Source organism: Biomphalaria glabrata, chromosome 17, assembly GCF_947242115.1.
Source record: "Biomphalaria glabrata chromosome 17, xgBioGlab47.1, whole genome shotgun sequence".
Lineage (NCBI taxonomy): Eukaryota > Metazoa > Mollusca > Gastropoda > Planorbidae > Biomphalaria > Biomphalaria glabrata.
In genome coordinates, this window is record NC_074727.1 from 22,135,720 (window position 1) to 22,159,973 (window position 24,254).

A 24,254-nucleotide genomic window follows, 5' to 3' on the forward strand; every position below is an offset into this window, starting at 1 on the left:
CACAAAGAAGCTTGTTGACATATATTTTATTATGACATATATTTTGTGTTGAATTTATATATATATATATATTTATTCAGATACCATTAAGTACAAGAAAAACGAAAATTAAATAAATTAAAGCTAAATTTTAATATTTAAAATCCACAAGACGTGTACAACCTTGATTTAGTATCGTCTGATGGTTTAAGAACACACACATATGGTATAGAAGTATTACAGACATGTGTTCTGTTCTTTCCACTAAGAGGTTGCTCCTGAAACGAATCCGTCAATCACGTGGATGACTTTTCCAATGTTAGCGACAATGTCTGCTAAGTTGAGGCTTTCATCTTCTCTCTTGATATTAGGAATACAAGTTTTAACTCCGTCGAGTGTATAACAAAACGGAATACTTATGTTCTGTTCCTCTCTTTTGCAAATATTAGTGAATGCATCAGATGATTGGCAATATCTCACACAACCTAAATAAGGAAATAAGTATGTTTTTTTGATTTTGTTATTAATTATGTTTTCAATTAATATTAACATAAATAAAATTTCCAACTAAAGCATTGCATCTGATAATATTTAATTATAAAATAAAAAACATTCATTTAAAACTATGTTACATACATCCTTTTATTTCATGTATTATCACCCCTGGTTTGTTTGTTTTTTCTTGCGGTGGGGGGTAGGTTCTATATACAGTTACAAAATTAATATTTATTATAGCCAGTGCATTCAATTTAATCAGATTTCTTATTTATTTATGACTTCAAAAATTGATTTTCTGATGTGTTTAAGACTCAAAATATCTTGATATTCTACTAACAAAGTGCAGATTAAACTTCGAATCAGCTTTTAAATGCACATTGTGAATGGATCCCAGCGATTGGCTGGAAAACAAATCAATGTTTGATTGTTATATTTTGGGGTTTAGTTAAGCATCTAATCTCCCACAGTCACGCCCATGTGGTAGCTGTAAGTTTTGATTGAGTATTATTGGGTGGTTGAACCTGAAACCCCCCTTCTCTTGGACATACGTTGTTTGAATTGGATTTTCTCGTAGATCTACTTTATCAATGGAGTCCAGCCTCACACCCTTGCTACGGTGACTGTAGTTTTGCATTATTATTTTTTGGTGGGAGATTCACCTTAGAAAATGTTGCAAACACTGAGGGAATTCGGAAACATTTTGTTTTGGTAAGGAGGGGGAGGCTGTGGAACCAGAGGAATTTCCTTGGTTACGCTAATGGGAATAAAACTTAAAGGACTGTAGTTTTGCTTTTTTTTTTTTTTATTAGAGATCTTAAACTCTTTGGCTTCTCGGAATTGGGTTTCAGCCATCTCATGATAGATAAATAAATGATTGGTATCACGTGTATACACATACAATTTTGTTCGCGAATTCTTGTCTTCTATTTTACACTTTCTAAAAATAATGTCCTATATACACTATCCGAATACTTCATCAAAATAAGTTACATTTAGATAGAGCCTAGTTATATAGGTGTATCATTCATTTTTTCCCGGTTTTAGTAAAATCTACTATTTGCAAAATACATGTTGATACCTGCAATAATACATCCAACGGAATCTTGTTCTTCTCTCTTGGTAGCAGCTCCGCCAACAAATTGATCAATAACGTGGATGACGTTTCCAATGTTTGTCACAATCTCTGCTAGGTTCAGGTCTTCCTCTCTTTTGATTCCTATACAGGTTCTAACACCATCGATATAATAACAAGGAAGTATTCTTTTGTCTTTTTCATCTCTCTTGCCACTAATGGATGGATCGCCACAGATTTCAACTCCACCTACGTGAAAGCAGATGTTCTGTTCATCTCTTTTGCCACTAATGGATGGATCGCCACAAATTTCTACCCCGCCTACGTGAAAGCAGACGTTCTGTTGATCTCTTTTGCCACTAATGGATGGATCTCCACAAATTTCTACCCCGCCTACGTGAAAGCAGACGTTCTGTTCATCTCTTTTGCCACTAATGGATGGATCTCCACAAAGATTTACTCCAGCTATGTTAAAACAAATGTCTTGTTCCTCTCGGATAACATTGGCCAAGGTCGAAGCCACAAAGAGAAGTGTCAAAAGAAAGAAGTTCATCATCTTCGCACCTGCTGACATTCAAAACAATTTATTCATTTTTAATTTAATGTCGTCAAATCACAAGACATAAGACTATAAAAACAAATATTTATTCCGCTAGGATGTGTGACTCCACATCAATGACGAAATGATTAAGAACTAGGAACCTCATAATAATAATAAAGTTCACTAATTGAAACAGATATGCACACTAAAAAAAACAAAATGTATTCATCGTTTGAAAGATGCTTCAATTTACATTATATGTCTACAAATTTGACACCAAAACGTATCGTCATTTAAACGGCATTGCCAAAACGACCACTTCGACAAAACGACCACTTCGACAGAACGGTTCCACGACAATTCGTTCACTGACATTTCGTTCACCGACAAATCGTTCACGACTTTTCGTTCACGCGACTATTCGTTCACCAGACATTTCGTTCACCCGACTATTCGTTCACGCGACATATCGCTCTCGGACTATTCGCTCACAGACAACTTGTTCACCGACAACTTGTTCACCGACAGTTGGTTCACGACAAATCGTTCACGCGACTAATCGTTCACTAACAATTCGTTCACAGACAAATTGTTCACAGACAAATCGTTCACTGGATATTTCCAAAAACAAAAAATTGCTAGAGATCGGGCCTAATCCGAAATTCTTTTTAAAATTTTTGTTTGTTTGTTGTTAATATTTTTGTTAATGAGGAGGGTATGTGATAAAAAATTATACTGAAAAGAAAAGAGATCTTACAAGCAAGCTGAAACATTTAAATGGGACCTCACTTTACTATAGGTAACATTTTTACTTTCAACATGTAGGCCTTCTTTTAAACTCATGTCCATCATGTGGTCTTGTTCGACCTACCCATATTTGCTTATCTTCTTAATAGCGGTCCAGATGTTTAATTAACATACCCATTTTATTGATATCTTATTAACAAAAACAAATCTTATCCTATATAATACAGACGTTTCTTCAAAAAAGAATATGATTACGTCCTACGCGTCATGCATTCTGCCAAGTCACTGGTTTTCCTGGCTAGCTCAGACACACTAGTATTTTTTTCACAATCCTTTCAGTGTTTTTACGAGAGATAATTTAGATTTTTAACAATGGTACTAGATTTGGTACAATATATGGTTTCACTGTTCAACTCTGAACGTCACATACTAGATACAGATCTAAGATTAATATTTTATCAATTAAGACATCTAAGAAAAAAACAAACAAATTACATATAGAACACTAGGAAATATTTTGGTTCCCTATCAAAAAATTATAATTTGTTGCAAAACAACAAAATAAAAATGTTTCAATAAATTTGTTATTGAAGTCAAAGCAATCTAATGAGTCTACCAATGGGTGGTCACATATAGAAACAAGTTAACTAAAATAAAAATAAAATAAAACTTCTTTTAAACTTGATGGAAAGTACTATACTCTTGTCTAGTAGATATTTTCAATGTTAACAGATTGAACATTTGTATAGGCAATGTCCAATAAAGTTGTATGACTTCCAGAGGAGCCAGTCTGTCTCAACTCAACTCAACTAGGTGTCAACTAGAGTAGCCAGATGAATGGGTAGATTCCCGGTAGATGAAAAAAAGAAGGGGGTGTAAATGTATATTAAAGGTGAAAGTAAAAATGTTACCTAAAGTAAATAGTAAAGTGAGGGCCCGTTTACATTTTTCAGTTAGCTTGTAAGATCTCTTTTTTTATATATATTTTTTTTATTTTAAGTATAATTTTTATCACATACTGTCCTCATTAACAAAATATTAACAACAACAACGAAATTAAATAAACTTGGATTTGACCTGATCTCTAGACATTTTTTGCATTTGGAAATAATAGCTAAAAAAGTTTTAATGTAAATAAATTAAACACGCGACGAGAATATATAATATAAACAATATGTTGCTATCCAGTGAACGATTTGTCTGTGAACAATTTGTCCGTGCCGTGAACGAATAGTCGCGTGAACGATTTGTCGCGTGAACGATTTGTCGTGAATCAACTGTCGGTGAACAAGTTGTCGGTGAACAAGTTGTCTGTGAGCGAATAGTCCGTGAGCGAATAGTTGCGTGAACGAATAGTCGGGTGAACGAAATGTCTGGTGAACGAATAGTCGCGTGAACGAAAAGTCGTGAACGATTTGTCGGTGAACGAAATGTCAGTGAACGAGATGTCGTGTCCCCGACAGAACGACCACGTAGACAAGACGGCCTCACCTAAACATTCTGCTTTATGAAAAGCAGAGTTTTGTGATCAATATGATGATTATTCATCTTGGAGAAAAATTGTATAATTATTATTTTTTTATTATTTAATTATAAAAAGAAACTTTTATTGATAAGCCTGTTAGACGGCCTGTGGTATCAAACATTATAATGAAGTGAATTTACATTTGAGAGTAACATAATTCCGGTAACTTTCTCTCGCTCTCTCTCCATTTTTCTCTTGCTCTATCTATCTATCTATCTATCTATCTATCTATCTATCTATCTATCTATCTATCTATCTATCTATCTATCTATCTATCTATCTACCTACCTACCTACCTACCTACCTACCTACCTACCTACCTACCTATCTATCTATCTATCTATCTATCTATCTATCTACCTATCTATCTATCTATCTATCTATCTATCTATCTATCTATCTATCTATCTATCTATCTATCTATCTATCTATCTATCTATCTATCTATCATGCTTTCAGAAAATAAACTGCTAAGAAAGGCTACGTCTACCATTTCAAAACCAAACCTTTACATAAAATGTTTCCATTTTAAAGCCTTTACATGTACTAAATTAGATTCCATATTTATAACATCTAAATATAAACACTTATGTGGAGCTAAGATTAATGTGTGCCTAAGTGACGAGATACTGTGTGCTTATGTGGCGTAATGTAAACTCCCCCCAGCCGGTAACAAGGGTTTCTTTTTTTCAATCTGAGCCTCGAAAATTCATTCTCTTGGCGACTGCTTTGCACTATTATTTCTAATTTTTAAAAAAATGCAGGTTAAAATCAAATGATGTATGAAAAGAATTGCTGAAATGGGCCTAGGTGTGGGCAGTGGCGTAGCAAGGTACCCGTGGGTCCGGGCTCAAGAATTTCTTGGTGGGTCCCCCTTCAGCCAATAAGAAAAATTTAGTTTGTGACGAAAATGAGTAATCTAAATGTAAAGACATTCCAATTTTTATTAAGGACCTAAAGAATTCTAACAAAGGAAAAGTTTTTGAAGAAGATGGCAAACACTGCAAAGAATGTGAGAAGTGAAAATGCTTACTCAGCAGCAATTCTAAGAATCCAGGGCCATTATGGTGGTGCCATTAGAAATAATACCAACAACCTTTTACAGATGAAAAAGGAAATTTGGGCAATTTGGAAACACAGGTGTGGAGACCACAGTGATTGCGGCCATTGGTGTCCAAAAGAACAAAACCTAGCAGTGGCAAACAAAAATAAACTCCCCAAATATATTACTGATGCTATGAAACCAATATTTGAAGAGTTAACATCAGATGCACTGTTGCAAAAGTGTTTACATGGTGGCAAGCGAAATGCTAACGAGTCGTTCAATAATTTAATATGGAAAAGATGCCCCGAAAACCGATTTGCTGGAAGACAAAGGCTTGAGATAGCTGTCCATGATGCCACAATTGTATATAATGATGGGGAACTTAGATGAAGGCAGATATTTCCATTTTTGGGATTACAATTCGGATATTATTCTGAAACATCATTTCGCGCTGCAGAAAAGGATTTTGTCATCTATTAATGCAAAAAATATAACAGAAATGACATCCAGGAGTAAAAAATCATTCATTCAAATGCAAAAGATGCTAGGGATGAAGGATATTTACCAGGAGGCTTTTAATTGTAAGTTGTTTTTTTTATTATTCATAGATGTTGTGGTTTTTCTTGATTTTCATAAAAACTATGCTAGCTAGAGTTTTGAAATATGGAAGTTTTGTTCAATGTCCATATTGAATTAAAACATGCTACCAGAATTACAATCTATGAAGTAGTTTTAAAGTTATGGCCTCAATACTTACCAATACCCCAACCAGTTTCCACAGTTTTATGGTTCCCACACTAAAAAATTCATTAAAAAATTCTCTCTGACTGTAATAATTGTAGTTCAAGGTGATTGGAATAACATGCTGAAGACAATGTGCAAATTTCATTTGAAAATATTTAATAGATACTAAAATATCTTGACATGTGTGTTCATGTATTTTTTTTTTATAGATTTTTGACTATTTTACCCTATTTTTGTGAAAAATTCACTTTTTTTATAAATATTTTTTTCATCATTAAATGATCCATCCAAACATGTAGACACTTACATAGTGAAAGATTTGTTGATATTTCAATTTGGGGGTTTAACCTGCCCTTTAAATAAGTAATTATGTGATAAGGTTTGATTCAGTTAGGACTGCATATAAGTAATAGTGTCTTAAAAGTCAATGTTTGTACAACTTCTTAACAGAGTTAAACGACTTCAAAGTGTTTCAAATGAACAACAAATGTTCTTCCTAAGTTCTAATGTAGGCCCCCAACTGACCTTGAGTCATGGGCCCAAGCGTAATGAACTCCTTCGCGCCATGGTTGCTATGCCACAGCTGTGGGCTCCTATTGGTCATGGGCTCGGGGTTCATTGAACCCCATAGCGCAATAAATGCTACGCCACTGGGTGTGGGAGACACTCAAGAAAGTTGATTATGTCTGTTAGTGATGAGCTACATCATTGTAACATCTTTTCCTGTTCAGTAAGACTTCTTGCAGAGAGCACTTTTGGTTTGCGCAAAAGAAAGATGTCAATTAAAAGATGGTGTACGTTACATGAGAGAGTTAAGACTTCAAAATAGAGTTTAGAATCATTCACAATGCAGACGCCTCTCCCAAAAAATGGATGAAATCACGCCATACTGTACTATGTTAACATTTTGTTTATAAATTTTTTATTCCATTTTTATTAACATATGAATTAGTAAGTAAAAAATGAAAATAAATAAATCGCTATTTTGTCCTTGAAATAATAAATTCACTCCACTTTTCCGCATGTCACCCCTCCCTAATAGACCCGCCTGTCAGTTGTCCTGAAAAAAGAAAGAAACTCAATAACTACAACTAAAGGTCTACTCACGAAGGTAAGCAAAGGTTCTTGAAGTGATCTGATAGAGAAATGTGCAGACTTTTATACACAATTACATCGTGACTTTTGTTTTCATTTAAAGTGGGCAACAATCGAAAGATAATTAGCTTAAAAATAGTTTGTACCAGTTTTCTTTATCTAACTTTGGATAAACCTTTTTTAGAATTTATCACGATTAATTACTTTTGCAACATGACATGTACCTGTATAGGAGCCACAAAATAAAGAATTAAGTACCTGTATAGGAGCCACAAAAAAAGAATTAAGCACCTGTATAGGAGCCACAAAATAAAGAATTAAGTACCTGTATAGGAGCCACAAAATAAAGAATTTAGTACCTGTATAGGAGCCACAAAATAAAGAATTAAGTACCTGTATAGGAGCCACAAAATAAAGAATTAAGTACCTGTATAGGAGCCACAAAATAAAGAATTTAGTACCTGTATAGGAGCCACAAAATAAAGAATTTAGTACCTGTATAGGAGCCACAAAATAAAGAATTAAGTACCTGTATAGGAGCCACAAAATAAAGAATTAAGTACCTGTATAGGAGCCACAAAATAAAGAATTAAGTACCTGTATAGGAGCCACAAAATCAAGAATTTAGTACCTGTATAGGAGCCACAAAATAAAGAATTAAGTACCTGTATAGGAGCCACAAAATAAAGAATTTAGTACCTGTATAGGAGCCACAAAATAAAGAATTTAGTACCTGTATAGGAGCCACAAAATCAAGAATTTAGTACCTGTATAGGAGCCACAAAATAAAGAATTAAGTACCTGTATAGGAGCCACAAAATAAAGAATTTAGTACCTGTATAGGAGCCACAAAATAAAGAATTTAGTACCTGTATAGGAGCCACAAAATAAAGAATTAAGTACCTGTATAGGAGCCACAAAATAAAGAATTTAGTACCTGTATAGGAGCCACAAAATAAAGAATTTAGTACCTGTATAGGAGCCACAAAATAAAGAATTAAGTACCTGTATAGGAGCCACAAAATAAAGAATTTAGTACCTGTATAGGAGCCACAAAATAAAGAATTAAGTACCTGTATAGGAGCCACAAAATAAAGAATTTAGTACCTGTATAGGAGCCACAAAATAAAGAATTTAGTACCTGTATAGGAGCCACAAAATAAAGAATTAAGTCTCATAATGGAAAATATTTTAAAGAGTACAGGCATTAGCCACAAAATGGCAAAAAATATAAAAACTAAGCACACACATACAAAAATAAGCTATTTAAATACTCAGAGAGAAAATATTCTGTCAAATGCGCACATTATATGCCTTTTACTAGGTACATTTCGGATAAAGGCTCTTTATTTCCTTAGTGTCATTAGAGCATGGAAAAGGTTGCCTGACTTAACCAGGAAAACAAAAGACAAAAGTATACTTTAAGCCTCTAAGTAAAATGCACCACTTGTTTAATGCTTGGCTACGTCTAGTAATGTTAGTTTTTTTTTGTTTTTTTTTTTAAATCTCATAAATTGCGTCTTACGCGTATCCATGTGCTAATGTAGTCATGCATGTTAAGTAGGGATTTAAAATCTGCTAAGTCGTTCGTTTTTCCTGGCCGATTCAGGCAAACGACTCCATTCTCTAATAGCACTAGGGAAGAAGGATCACATGCACGACTTTGTCCTAGCATACGGAATAATAGAAATGTCTTTCTGAGTATTACATTAGATTTGTTATGCATTTGTAAATTATGGTTCCGTGTTTTGATGCTTTGCTAGCATTACCCTACAGCTACGCCCATTGATTTGTTCCCAGGCTATATGTTGTTTATTGTGCAATTACCCCTCTCATTCTTTCTTACGTAGGCCTATAGCAATTATAATAATTAAAATACTTAAAAAAAACAGTAATCCTTTATAGAAATTATTTTTTCTCTTAATAACTAATGAATGTTATAGCAAAGAAACAGTAGAACGTTTTCCAACCAGCCTCCCCCCCCCCCCTTTCCATTTCCCCCAAGAAAAAATCTTGGTTTATAGCGAATCTATCAGACTTTACAATATTTCAATGATAGACCCACAGACCTATGAATCTAAGTTTTAGATCTAGATCTAGTAATCGAACATCGAAAATAAGAGCACTCTCGTCTCATAATTATTATTTTGCAATTTTTAGGTACATAATCTAGAAAGACCTAGGTAATCAGTCTATTTAAATGTGCATAAGATGATTTAAATCAACAGACGTAAATTATTTCGATCTTGGATTTTTAAAAAAATTATCAGAATGAAAACTAACAGAAAATGGCTTCATTTCATATATTTGCGTGAATATATAGGCTTAGTTTTGTGATTAATAGCTTATTTTTTTTAATTATTGCATTATTTCTAAACTTTGAAAACTTAACACCATTACATTTCTAGGACAAAAGAGATTGAAAGGATCGATTTTCCTACATCTGGGGCGACTTCCATTACAGCTTAAACAGATTTACGTATATATATATATATATATATATATATATAGGTCTGTGATCAAATCATTATTCATTTCCGTTTTCCAGTCTAGGTATAATGTATATATATATATATATTGTTACGAATCTCCCTATCAAGGCTCGCTGCAAATGGCACCAAACGACACCACCAACTTAAAGAACTTGACAACTCTGGGCTTCAAAATAACGTAATAGTTTAATGTCAATAAATAACAGCCAACACTGTACAATTGGCAGCACGTAACACAAGACTGTACAAATATCTCTCCGCCGTATCAACTCTTGCACTGGTCTCTCTCTGTCTCGTCTCGGACTTGTACTGAGCCGTTGTAACGAACTGTAGATCGGGAAGTTGTGACTCACTCGTCTCTGATACCTTCGCTCTTTATATAGGGTCCCTGCTGGCCTTCTAGAACCGGACAGAACGTCGCTCGACCATTCTGGGTGGTCAGATGACTACAATTCTCGTGACGCTCCTGAGCTGTGTTCACGACGCTGATCCTTCCCGACACGTCATGTTGAAACTCGTCTCGGCTGACCGACGTAACTCGTCACGCTACCGCTCATCTAGCGCTGGCAGGGGGGGGGTGTTGGCTGACTACACACACACACACCACCCCCCATCTGTGCCACCAACAGGTTTATAACAATATATATATGTCAAATTTCTCGGAACATAAGAGCCATTTTCGAAAATCGTTTAGAAAAACAGAGACGTTTCGAGACATGTTTTTTTTTGTTTCCACGAAGTATCGAATTAAACAGATGTATTGTAAAAAAGGCCTACAAGTCAACACTTCCACATTACATTACTTTGGCCAACGCATTGTATGTTACGTTGAATTAGTCTGTCCCGTAAATTCCCGCACTCGTATATCATCTCTATATATAATTCTCTTCATCCCTCAAGAGTTTTGTCGCGTAGTAAGAAGTAAAGGAAAAATCACTTTGCGGATAGTCCACGAGAAAACAAGAGGGGGAGGGAGAACACGTAGTCACAACATAGCAGGGCTGGACCGTTGCAATATCACTCTTTTTTTTTTCTAAAAGGGGGGGGGAGTAATCTACTCTGTAGTAACTATCGAGGCCACAGAGCACGCTCAAGAGTTTGGACACAATGGAAAGATCACTCTTTTATTTTTGCAACTCGGACTTAGGGAGTTATCCTAGGTAATTTAAGAGCGAAAAAAAAGACTATTTTCGTCTGTATATTTCAGGAGATTTGTATGTGTTTTCAAAAGATTTTAATAATTTTCCGGATATTTCCAGAACTTTTTCGTATATTTTGCAATTTCAGGAGATTTCCAGGACCTCCTGTTAAATCGACAGGAGGCCGTGGGAAATCTATTGTATAGGTCTATAGGGCAGATGATGTAAAGGTCATCTGTTTCTGTGGCCTACGGTTAACAAGGGTGTCATGTTTGTAAGTTATAAAATGGTTTAATTTAATAATTTATACACCTAAAATTAGCGCGGGTCCTATAAAAGTGCTAAGCCCACTGAAGTCGCATAGGTTGCAGTGGCCTAAGGTTGGCCCTGCAAAAAAGCGGCGTATTCTACGCCGCCGGTCGACTAGTTTGTTTATATTTAACAAGAAGTTGACTCAATAAATAGGCGCACCATCTTACGTTGTAGATGTTCCAGTCAACATGTCCTTGTAAAATCCTTATCTGTACTGTAAATAGAACAACTAGATTGTGCAAAGTTTACTGGGCGGACACCCTGTTATATTAAAGCATAACAAAATATGTATAAAACAGGGGTTCTCAACCTGTGGGTCGCGACCCTCTTGGGGGTCGAATGACGATTTGCCAGGGGTCGCCTAAGACCATCGAAAATATGGATTGTCATTGTCTATTCTTCTATTGCTGTATGTGTGTGTTGGGAGGGGGTCGCGGCAGAGTGGGGGTTTGTATAAAGGGGTCGCCGAGCTTAAAAGGTTGAGAACCGCTGGTATAAAATAAGAAATTATAGACGATGACGATGTTCATAAAGTTGAAATTGATTTTAAACAACAACAACAATATAACATTTTTATATTAAAGTGATTATATTAAAGTACAAATTAATGAGTTTTCTTTATTAATAAAGTAAAAAAAAATTAAATTTATATAACACTTCTTCATTGTTTTTAGTGGCCCTCGAAAGGGGAAAAGACGCTATTGGTTTTGTGTGAAATGTCTGTCCGTCCGTCCGTCCCGTTTAGATCTCGTAAACTAGAAAAGATAGTGAAAATCCGACATAAAAATGTTTTAGTCCATTTAAAGTTCTGATGCAACGGCTACTTTTTTCTTTTCTAAAAGCGAAAAATCAAATTTTTAAAATCACTTATGCAAGCAGTTTTTTTTTCAGAAAAATACACCACTTTTACAACTATTTACTATTTACGGAAGTTGTAACATCCCTATCTAGTTTCTTATCTTTGTAGAAATTTGTTTAAAATGTAAAATAGAACCGTATTTGAGTTTTTAAAAACTTAAATAAAAAAAAAGATTTAAAAGTTATGATATTTCATTCCAATTTATAAACTAAATGAGTATTGAAAAAAATCAATATAGCTAAACATATTGTTATGTGTGTGATTTACAAGATGTAGAAATGTAGATTACTTGACTCTTATGTAGAACTTGTCTAAATAATTATGATTAACTCACAGTCTGGATTCCGGTCCAATCACACATACATATTAATGAAATAAGTTGATAAGACTTCTAGAACTTGAAAATAGAATTTAATACAAAATAATGGGGCACAGTCCTAATGTCACAGTTCTCAAACAAAACTATCATCTTGCTTGCTAAAAGAGTGAGTCCGTTACCTCTCATCTTCCCATAATTTCCTTATTTTGTAAATATCCCATCATTCCCTAGTTCCGCCCAAAACAAAGTTCTATTTATAGTCACGTCGCTCAAATAAACTCTCCCGATAAAACTACTTTCCTTTTAAACCTATAACAATATACAACGCGTACCTTAATCAAACTCTTCCCGTACCCCTTGGGGTACATATTCCCTAATTTGGGAAACACTGATCTAGGTCTAGATGATTTTATAAATACTATTTAGCTGCATGACGTGAGGTGATATGAATTGATCTTTTTCTCTTGTGCATTATCACGTCTATAAACAGTGGTATTATTCATTAAAAGATTCCTAATTATTACTTTGTGTTAATTTTACTTATACACTGTACCGATTCGAATTTAGACTTGTATATTTGTTAAGTACATTATCTCATGTCACGATGTCGAATGTTAAAATGCAGGGGCCCCTTAAAGGGTCAAGCCTTCCGGGCTCCCAAATTCCTAGCTACGCCTCTGATTTTCTGTACTAAAAGTTCGTGGAAAACATTTCATTGTCAAAAGTATTTTAATCAAGAAATGCTTATCAAAATATCTAAATTTAGCTTTAAAAAGAATGTAAGATGCTAGGTAAACTATTCTGTAAGTAAAAATGTGTTCTTCTTCTAGACCCTCATCCTCATTGCCCTAGACATTTCAACTAAGCTCATCAAAGTAATATTTTATTGAAAGAAAACAAGTTCTACTTATTCTGACTTAATCGTGAATCACAAATAGTTTATCATTTATTTTTAAAAAGTCTATATCTAAAAATCTATATAAGGTACTGTCTTGATCTCGTTACAGGTCCTAAAAGTAAAGTATTCTTGTCTATCTAAACAAAAAAAACAACAACAGGCATCTTTGTTTGTAGCTGTACGTTTTATGAAAATACATTTATTAATTCATATAATCTTAATTTTTGTTTTTGGGGCATGCCAAAGATAGAGAGCGAAAAGGACTATGACCCTATTGCCATAGGCGGCGACAGTGAATGTTGCAGCAAGTGAAGACAGAGGCAACACCAATGAAACCTGTAGGCAAGTGAAGATAGAGGCAACACCAATGAAACATGTAGGCAAGTGAAGACAGAGGCGACACCAATGAAACCTGTAGGCAAGTGAAGACAGAGGCAACACCAATGAAACATGTAGGCAAGTGAAGACAGAGGCAACACCAATGAAACATGTAGGCAAGTGAAGACAGAGGCAACACCAATGAAACATGTAGGCAAGTGAAGACAGAGGCAACACCAATGAAACCTGTATGCAAGTGAAGACAGAGGCAACACCAAAGAAACATGTAGGCAAGTGAAGACAGAGGCAACACCAATGAAACCTGTAGGCAAGTGAAGACAGAGGCAACACCAATGAAACATGTAGGCAAGTGAAGACAGAGGCAACACCAATGAAACCTGTAGGCAAGTGAAGACAGAGGCAACACCAATGAAACCTGTAGGCAAGTGAAGACAGAGGCAACACCAATGAAACATGTAGGCAAGTGAAGACAGAGGCAACACCAATGAAACATGTAGGCAAGTGAAGACAGAGGCAACACCAATGAAACCTGTAGTCAAGTGAAGACAGAGGCAACACCAATGAAACATGTAGGCAAGTGAAGACAGAGGCGACACCAATGAAACCTGTAGGCAAGTGAAGACAGAGGCAACACCAATGAAACATGTAGGCAAGTGAAGACAGAGGCAACACCAATGAAACCTGTAGGCAAGTGAAGACAGAGGCAACACCAATGAAACATGTAGGCAAGTGAAGACAGAGGCGACACCAATGAAACCTGTAGGCAAGTGAAGACAGAGGCAACACCAATGAAACACGTAGGCAAGTGAAGACAGAGGCAACACCAATGAAACATGTAGGCAAGTGAAGACAGAGGCAACACCAATGAAACCTGTAGGCAAGTGAAGACAGAGGCAACACCAATGAAACCTGTAGGCAAGTGAAGACAGAGGCGACACCAATGAAACCTGTAGGCAAGTGAAGACAGAGGCAACACCAATGAAACATGTAGGCAAGTGAAGACAGAGGCAACACCAATGAAACATGTAGGCAAGTGAAGACAGAGGCAACACCAATGAAACATGTAGGCAAGTGAAGACAGAGGCAACACCAATGAAACCTGTATGCAAGTGAAGACAGAGGCAACACCAAAGAAACATGTAGGCAAGTGAAGACAGAGGCAACACCAATGAAACCTGTAGGCAAGTGAAGACAGAGGCAACACCAATGAAACATGTAGGCAAGTGAAGACAGAGGCAACACCAATGAAACCTGTAGGCAAGTGAAGACAGAGGCAACACCAATGAAACCTGTAGGCAAGTGAAGACAGAGGCAACACCAATGAAACATGTAGGCAAGTGAAGACAGAGGCGACACCAATGAAACCTGTAGGCAAGTGAAGACAGAGGCAACACCAATGAAACATGTAGGCAAGTGAAGACAGAGGCAACACCAATGAAACCTGTAGGCAAGTGAAGACAAAGGCGACACCAATGAAACCTGTAGGCAAGTGAAGACAGAGGCAACACCAATGAAACATGTAGTCAAGTGAAGACAGAGGCAACACCAATGAAACATGTAGGCAAGTGAAGACAGAGGCGACACCAATGAAACCTGTAGGCAAGTGAAGACAGAGGCGACACCAATGAAAGATGTAGGCTGTTAAGGCTTTCGCGCGTAGTTGATTCTTTGAAATATAACTAGATTTAAGTCTGACTGGAAGTAACACATAACTCAAACTGATTCAGTAACACCGGCGAAAGGCCGAAACAATCATAATATGTAGTCGACGCTGATGTTGGTCTACAAATATGTTTAATGATCAAGAAGGGAATCGTTCGATGTCAACTATGTCCGTAAACTACTTCTTATTCTTACTGGGATAGCAAAAATGTCTTGTCTCTATCAAATTCTAAAGCGTTCTTGTTTTTTAAAGATCTGTCACGTCACTTGTCGCTAAGTAAAACTTTCCCCTTATTCCCGAAACAAATAACTAAATTCTAATCGTGTCATAACAAGGCAAGTGAAGACAGAGGCGACACTAGTGAAATCTGTAGGCCAGTAGCAAGATCTGAAATTCAAGACTGCTTTCTATGTTTGTGAAGTAAAATAGGAAATACTTTTTTAAGACGTCGATTCCTTCTTTAAGAAGCTGATGTTTATTTTACTCTTAAAAGTTAATGAACGAGAAAAATTAAAAAAAAATAGAACATTTCCAAATCCGCCATCATTTACCTTCTCCACGTGAACAATGTCCTGGTTAAGCGTATGTATAAATGTACTAATGGTCAGATGATACGAAATTCTAATGATGGACCTAAAGACCTAGACTTTGAAGATGGTGTGCAAAATATTTTAAAACTTCTATTAATTTAGTAAACTCTTTAATAATTAGACCAGAAGACGTAGTCTGTTTAAGATAAGATTTTCTATCCTCTAGCTAAATTTAAATTATTTTGTTTACACTGTAAAAAAATTAAGTATAAAAAATAAAAATCTGGCAAAATAATTCTTTACCTAAAGATATACATCAACTGTCAAAGCTCATGGAAAATCATTAGAGCCATTTTTGAGAACCACTTCCATATATTCACCCACGCATTGACCATACATTTTTAAGCAAGATAGAGGTATCGTAAAAAGAAAAAAAAAAGCGTTGCCTGTCATATATCTTTTTTGTCTATTGGTCTGACAAGTTGACATTAAAAAAATACTAAAGCGCTTTTAAAAATGGAATTTCACAATAATCAGAGTGATATACGTGTGATATACGTGTGCTATACGTGTGCTATACGTGTGCTATACGTGTGATATACGTGTGCTATACGTGTGCTATACGTGTGCTATACGTGTGATATACGTGTGCTATACGTGTGCTATACGTGTGCTATACGTGTGCTATACGTGTGCTATACGTGTGCTATACGTATGATATACGTGTGATATACGTGTGATATACGTGTGATATACGTATGATATACGTGTGCTATACAGCAACCATCAAATTTCTAGAAAAATCACTTGAGCGTTTTTTTTTTAGGACTCGCACCCAGCCTTTGCCCAGGTAGCACTTTCAAAGTGTGACTTGTTAGATAGCTAGTTTAGATAGTTGAGTTACGGACTCTATTAGACCGACAGTGAACATACATTTTATAGTGACGACATAGACTTTGGGGTCAGAGATTAGAATAGACTTTTAGAAATTAGTTCTGCTAGACTTTCTAAGGGAAAACATCATTGTTAGTGGCGGACTCGACTGTGGCCCATTCTATATTAAAGATTGTTTATATCGTTCATCTTGAGTGAACTTGGTTATTGAACCTTTGAACCTGTTGGTACCTGTTCATTCTTGTAGTGTGATGTTATGTTCTTATGGACTCGCATCTGTAATACATCCTACAAGGTACGCACGCATCTATAGTAAAGTGCGAAGTTCGAGCAGTCCCGATTTGACAAGAGGTTCGAACAGTTCACTTTTTATTGCTATAACTTTTTTATTTGAATGTTTACCAAATTACTACTATATTGCTACTGCGCATGCACCTTTTTTCTTTACTTCCGACACATACTATTTCCTTTTCCTTGTAAAGGAAAAGTTCATGGTGAGGTCAAACTCAGGAGGTGTGGAATTATTCTTTTTTACTACCCGGTAGTGAAGGAAATGGGTAATGGGATTAAGGCTATTTTTAAGTCTGATGGCTCATTAGCTCAAAGAGACTATTTGAAGTTGTGGACGGTGGGAAATGGTGCAATGGATGGTGTTCTTGCGCTGGAGTAAAAAGAAAATGACTTTATAGTGAAAATTAAATATTAAAACATGTTTTTAGATATAATTTCTTTGATCTGCTCGAACCTTCCATCAACCCGATCGAGCTTACTAACTGGGGAAAAATCTGCTCGAGGAAAAGTACGCTTGGCGATACTTACCCTACACCTCTTTGACTTCGTATTTAATTTTAACTAAGCCTAGTGATACATTAAATCCAATCTATTTTTATAGAAAAAAGGACGAGGAATTCAGAGATACCATCAGTTTTTTCATAGGTCAGACCGTTACTGTGCTATAAAAATCCAAACTTGAAAATTGCTGCCAGCGGGCTTAATGCGCTCGAACTTCGCACTTTACTTAGTATTATCAAGAATAGTTAGAAATACTTCAAGTCCATCTTATTACACATGCATCCGTTACAGACTTAAGAGGCATTGTATAAACAAAAGATTGGGAAAGATTTTGAAATCAAGAGACAAATAAACAATGTTAGGGTCTTAAAATGTGATTCATAACAAACGAATATTCACATTTGACTAGAGTAACACCTTTAGTAAAATCATTAAATTTAGAAAGTCTTCAGGACAGAAGACTCAAAAGTAAAGAAGTAGTTATATGTAGATACTGAACTATCTCTGTTGCCATCTACATAAGAAGAATTAGTATGTGCTACACGCGAAAGAGAGGAATTGATGAAAAATGCGAAAAGATTAGTATTTGGTTTATTGAAAGTATGTTTATTTAAGTATGTGTTGCTGTTTTTTTTAATTCCTCGTTTATAAAACTTTAATATTTCATACTCTGGATACTTCCAAAAGGTATCTATTTATTGATTTTGCCTCCGCCAAAGAAAAAAAATACATACACTGTTTTATACCACAAGATGATATTATCTCCCTTTATTCACGGTCACTAAAAAGTAGAATATAAACCTGTTCAATGCTCTATATTTTATTGTCAGACCTATTGACGAACTGAATGCTAGTTAATTATTCCCTAACTTGGCATTGTTTTATTTTTCTTCAACCTAACCCATATATTCATATATTGAGACTCGTTACTTCAACTCTGGTCAAGACATAGAGAAGCTTGGTGACATAAATGTTGAATTTCAATGTTCCAGACACACATGAAAGCATAGTCTATAATGTCAAAAATTCTAAGTTCTTAGAGAACAGACAGGATAGAGAAAAAAAAAAGATAATAATTTATTTTGGTATACATTTTATTTAAAATTTACCAAGGATGTTTTAAAATAATTTAAAATTTAAAATAATTTAATATGTGTCGTCTGATGTTTCTAACACATACAAACATGATATCCAAGTATTTAAAAGTATAATTGTAGTTCTCTTTAAGCAGCTGCTCCTGAAACAAATCCGTCAATCACGTGGATGACTTTTCCAATGTTAGCGACAATGTCTGCTAAGTTGAGGCTTTCATCTTCTCTCTTGATATTAGGAATACAAGTTTTAACTCCGTCGATTGCATAATAACAAAATGGAAGACCATTGTCCAGTTCTTCTCTTTTGCAGACGTTTGTCGTCGACATATCTGGACATACTCTCGTACATCCTGTAAAAGTACGTAAATAGCATTATTGGTAGCTTTTAAAATAGCATTTTTACAAAACCATTTAAATTTTCTAACAATATGCTTGAAACTAGATAAGCAAAATTGAAAAAGTAAAACATACATGTATGTAAAATATCCTAACTATGGATTGAAAAATGGAGGTTCTAACATAGATATTGTTATAATCCCAGTGGTGGTTTTAATAGGGGAGGTGGTGCGTGTGTAGTCAACCATGACGAGTGTGGACGGTCCAGCCGCTACGAGTGACAATACGACGGTTCGGAAAGGATCTGTGATCGGAATAGTACTCAAGCCAGTCACGTCAGAAATAGTCAGGTTACCACCTAGAAGAGTCGAGTGATGTTTCGTCCGGTTCTAGAGGGCCGTTAGGGGCCCTATATAAAGAGCAAAGGTATCTGAGTCAGTCACAACCAACTTACTGATTTACGATTCAAAACGTTACGACAGAGTTCAACTTGGTACAGCGTAGTAGTAAGTACCCGTGAGCCCGGGATGAAGAATATCTTGGAAGGCCTACCTACCATCAATAAGACAATTTTAATGTGTGACAAAAATGAGCGATCTTAATGTAATGGTACATGTTCTAAAGACATTCCTTTGTAAAGATTGTACTTTTTTTTTATAAGTCATAATACCATTACTTTTAATTCAGTTAGCATTTCATGTAAGAAATAGAGTCTTAAAAGTCAATGTTTGCACAATTTCTTAACAGAACTAAACGAATTAAAAGTGTTTCAAATGTACAAATACATGTTCTTCCTAAGTTCTCGTTTTGTCTCCACTGGCCATGAGTCATTGACCCAAGCGCTGTGGTTGCTACGCCACAGGCTGTGGGCCCCTAATGGTCGTAGACCCGGGCTCATTGAACCCCTTTGCGCCATGGATGTTACGCCACTGACTAGGCACAGAGAAGCCAGTAGAGTTCTTTCAACAACAGTACAGAGTTGATACGGCGGTTTAGATATCCACGCAGAAATTTGTATAGTTAGTATTGCATGTTGCCAAGGGTACAAAATTGGTTGTCATTTATTGGACATCAAATTTTTAGTTTTTTATGGAGACCTGAGTTGGCAAGTTGGTAGTGTCGAGTGGTGCAGTCTGCAGAGAGCCTGAATAGTGAGAGCCATTACAACATTTCACAAACTTAAGTTAATACCTAATGTTACACAAACTGAAACATCTTGTTCCTCTCGCTTGGCAGCTGCTCCAGAAATGAAACCATCGATGACCTGGACAACCTTTCCGATGTTGGCAACAATCTCGGCTAAGTTGAGATTTTCCACTCTTCTGAGAAATGGTAAACACGTTCTGACACCATTGATAGTTAAACAAGCCGCAACGTCTACTTCCTGTTCGCCTCTTTTACAAACGTTAGTGATCATATTTGTATCTGAGTCTGGACAAATCTTTGTACAACCTAAATGTTAAAAAAAAAATTTAAGACATTTATTTTTTATTGATTTTGATATACGATTGATAACAACAGCAATGTATTTTCTAGTTAGATGATTATAACTATAAAAGTAAACAATTAAACCGAAATTAATAGACCTCATTCACCCAAACGAACGATCAATTAAATATTATATATAAAAATCGCCCCCCCCCCGAAAAAACAATGGTAACGCTCATGAATTTCATGCTGCACAAGGTGAAAATGGATAGGGTGAGAAGGAACAGGATATCTGTTGATCGTTTTGTAAATGTATATATAAAAAAAAGGTGAACCACATGAATTCGAACTTCTCAAGCCAACGTGGTTACCACGAAAAGTTTATGAACATGGAAGATTGTATAGTTATCCTCAAACGATAACCTAATATAAAAAACGACTAATTTAGCTTATACTACCACTTCAGTAAAGTACTTTCTCTCTCCTTTGTTCGAAATAACAAACAAAACAATTTATCCCCAATAGATAATTAACTAATTTGTATGTTTAAAATTGATTCTTGTGTTGTTGAATAAAAGAAATAATTATGTGAAATTTCAGATTGATCAGAGAATCGGTGTCAGAGAAATAATGTGATTAAAACCTTTAGCCTGACAGAGAGACAAATGGGCAGAGTCACTGGATAAAAGCTTTGTAAAAACAATGTAGCAATAAAACATAAAACACTAAATCATAATAAAATACTCAAAGAGATGAAACAAAATTCTTATCTCATATGCTTGGACAAATTCTTACAAGTTCTTCTTCTTCTTCTTCTTCTTCTTCTAGCCAGCTTTATTGCTGCTGAGCTGTGAGCTCTTTTGCAGACTGTGCCAAGGAAAAAAAGTGTGCTGTTTTCTTCAGCTGTTCAGCACTGCCGTAAAGGGTGTTGGTTATGTTGGGCTGTAGTGGAAGTAGGGTCTGTCTAAGGTGGATTAGGGAGGGGCATTCAAAGAGGATATGGTTTACGGTTTCAAAGGGGTGGGCGCAATGTCTGCAAAGGGGTAGTTGTGTGGAGTTCTTACAAGTAAAAATGTTTTTCTGTGCGAGCCCCCACCATTTAGAGGCTTTAGGCGGTTGCATAGTTTGCCTATTGTGATGTTGCTTGTTCAGGCTGTCTTGAGGTCAACTATGGATGACTGTTGAATTTCAACCAATTACTCTGCAAGCGTTTGGGTATAATTGTTCGGGTGTATTCCGTGTAGTTGATCAACAATCCAGACAAACAAACACATCGGTTTTAACTAGTAAAGAGATGTAGTCAACGCTGATGAACAACTTCACATATATTTATTCTAATAAAAGGCCACAGTAGAAGTCTCTGTCACTAAACACGTCGTTACCCTCAAGGATTCTATCGCTAACTGATTTTCCGGTCTCTAACCCAACATATCCCAAACGTCACTAGTCCCGTTCAATATGCGTCTTCTATGGTGCGTCGCTAAATAACTAACCTATATAAATAAGGTGTCTAACACTATGCCTTATGCCGAATATTAATAAAATACCTATATCTATAGTCCTAACCCAATGTCTATAAAATATAAAATGTTTCGTGTTAGACTACCTCCTCTAATGTGTATTTTCTTTTCTTTTCTGTAGCCAAAACAAATTAAATAAAAAAAAATAATTCTCTAAGTACCTAATGTAAGGCACGCAGCAAAATCTTGTTCTTCTCTTTTTGTTGCAGCTCCACCAATAAAACTCCCAATGACTTGAACAACTTTTCCTACGTCGGCCACAATCTGTGCTAGGTTCAGGTCTTCTTCTCTTTTTATAGCTATACAAGTTCTGACACCATCGATGTAGTAGCAAGGAAGTATTCTTTGTCCTTTTCATCTCTCTTGCCACTAATGGGTAGATCTCCACAAAGATTTACCCCAGCTATGGGAAAGCAATTGTCTTCTTCCTCTCGGATAACGTTGGCTGAGGCCGCAGCCACAAGGACTAGTGACAGAAGAAAAATGTTCATCTTCTCACCTGTTGATATTCATTTAAAGGAATTTCATTAATACTAAATTAATTGCACATTATGTCAAAGATATAGAATTTAAATGTAAAGAATTTAACTCTTTTTTTTTTATAAACCTTTTTTCAACTCACTCTGTCTGGTAAAATGTTTATACACGTTATATGTCCCACACCCAATCTCGAATTAAGCTGAAATTGTGCAAAATTATTTCTATACCTGACAACAGAAGAATAAATACAAAATTTAACCAATCAGTTTATTAACTATCAGTTATTAATTTGTTTGTTTGAAATTTTGAACATGATAAAGAAATCGTACTCTACGGATGTGATGGTATAAAACAATTGATAAAAATATATTTATGGCAGATTAATATGTCTTAGTCAATGGTATCTAATATTACATAACTGATCAACACCAATTGATACAATTACACTTAAATTAAACTTGTATTTTTTTAAAGTAATGTAGATGTTATTCTTCTTTTGTCATTCGTCTATAATGGAACTAGACCCAGATTAAAAAGACGTAAATTGTAATCCTCGACAATCATGATACCAACTCAACAAATACTTCTGAAAAAGTTTGATGCAAATGTCAAACTTGCAATAAAATTTTGCAATAGAAAAAAACTACAAGAATTTCCTGTCCTGTACTTACCAACAAAAAGTTGCACTTTACGATGTTCTCTAGTGCTGAATCTATAAACGAAATTTATCCAGGCATTTATTTATACATAAGGACATCGTGACTTCTTTCTTTTTTTAAAAAAAAGACAACCACGAATAGATAATTAGCCTAAAAATAGATATACATTTTACCAGTTCTATTTCTAAAACAAGAGTTTCGTTATTATTGACCACATTTAATTTTTTTTACGATTAATTATAATCGCAGTCATCGGCATTTTGTTTAGATCCGGTCTAATTTATTAACACAACAAAATAGAGTAATATAACTAGAAAATAGTAGAGAAACATTAAAAGTGCTTTTTTAAAAAAGGCAATAACTCCTTTATACATTTTTAAAACGATCATTTTTCTATTAATAAGTAATGAATGTTTGATTAAAAAACAAGGGATCATTTTTTACCCCACTGCTTAAGCGAATGTATATATCTACTACATTTATAATATTCCAATGATAGGCCTTTACAAGATGATGCGCTAAATTTTCCCGAACTTTTATTTATGAATCAATAATGCCTTACATTTGGAAATTCCCGAACGCGATAGTCTTTTTTTAAACTGATGCTCGATGTAGATCTAGGCCTAGTTCTCTAGCCCAAATTAAATTCATTAATTTTTTATTTTGAAAAATGTTAACGTTCAAAGAATTTTTCCAGTTATGCCAAAGAGCTAGTCATTCTTTTCTGTGATATACGCCGGCAATTAAATTTCTAGAAAAATCGTTATAGCCCTTTTTTTTTTTTTTGAGATCCTGTTCAAGGTTCCACCTTTACATCACCCACTCAGTTTCCGCAATGAAGTTCCGACTTGAATAGAGGTATTGTAAAAAAAAAAATTAAAAATCCATCTGCAAAAGAAAATATGGGTGAGATAACTTAGGGTGAACGTCACAAAATGTTTTAAAAAGTCACTTACTTACTTACTTAGACTTTGGTCCTCCCGCGCCGTTCGGCGCTTTGGGCGGCAAGCTGTCTCCATAAAGATCTGTCACTGGCAATGTCTGAAGCCTCCTCCCACCTGGTGTCCACTGTTCTGAATATTTTAAAATAAATTGAAAATCTAAACTATGTAGAAGTCTCTAAATTAGAACACAGATTATCTCATTAACTTGTTACAGCCATTTGTTTCCTCCATTAGTTTTTAAATCCCTTCCTTTAGGTTCATCGGCGGAAGGAAAAAGAAAAAAAAGATCTTGTTTTTTTTTTCGATAACG

The 24,254-nt window shown here is 35.3% G+C and overlaps 1 protein-coding gene across 1 annotated transcript; it reads right to left on the bottom strand.

Annotated features, from left to right (window-relative positions):
• Positions 1-113: 113 nt before the first annotated feature.
• LOC106059230 (uncharacterized) lies at positions 114-22,209 on the bottom strand. The gene is made up of 3 exons (XM_056016450.1): positions 22,023-22,209; positions 1,556-2,116; positions 114-464 (listed from the first exon to the last, which is right to left on the bottom strand). The coding sequence occupies exons 2-3, from the start codon at positions 2,103-2,105 to the stop codon at positions 244-246; spliced, it is 771 nt and encodes a 256-aa protein (XP_055872425.1). The 5' UTR covers positions 2,106-2,116; positions 22,023-22,209; the 3' UTR covers positions 114-243.
• Between the last annotated feature and the right edge of the window lie 2,045 nt (positions 22,210-24,254).

Excerpts from the sequence above, each read along its gene's own strand:
- LOC106059230 (XM_056016450.1), bottom strand. The coding sequence starts at position 2,105 with ATGATGAACTTCTTTCTTTTGACACTTCTCTTTGTGGCTTCGACCTTG. Across the intron at positions 465-1,555 it reads CGTTGGATGTATTATTGCAG|GTTGTGTGAGATATTGCCAA; the intron begins GTATCAACATGT and ends TTCCTTATTTAG.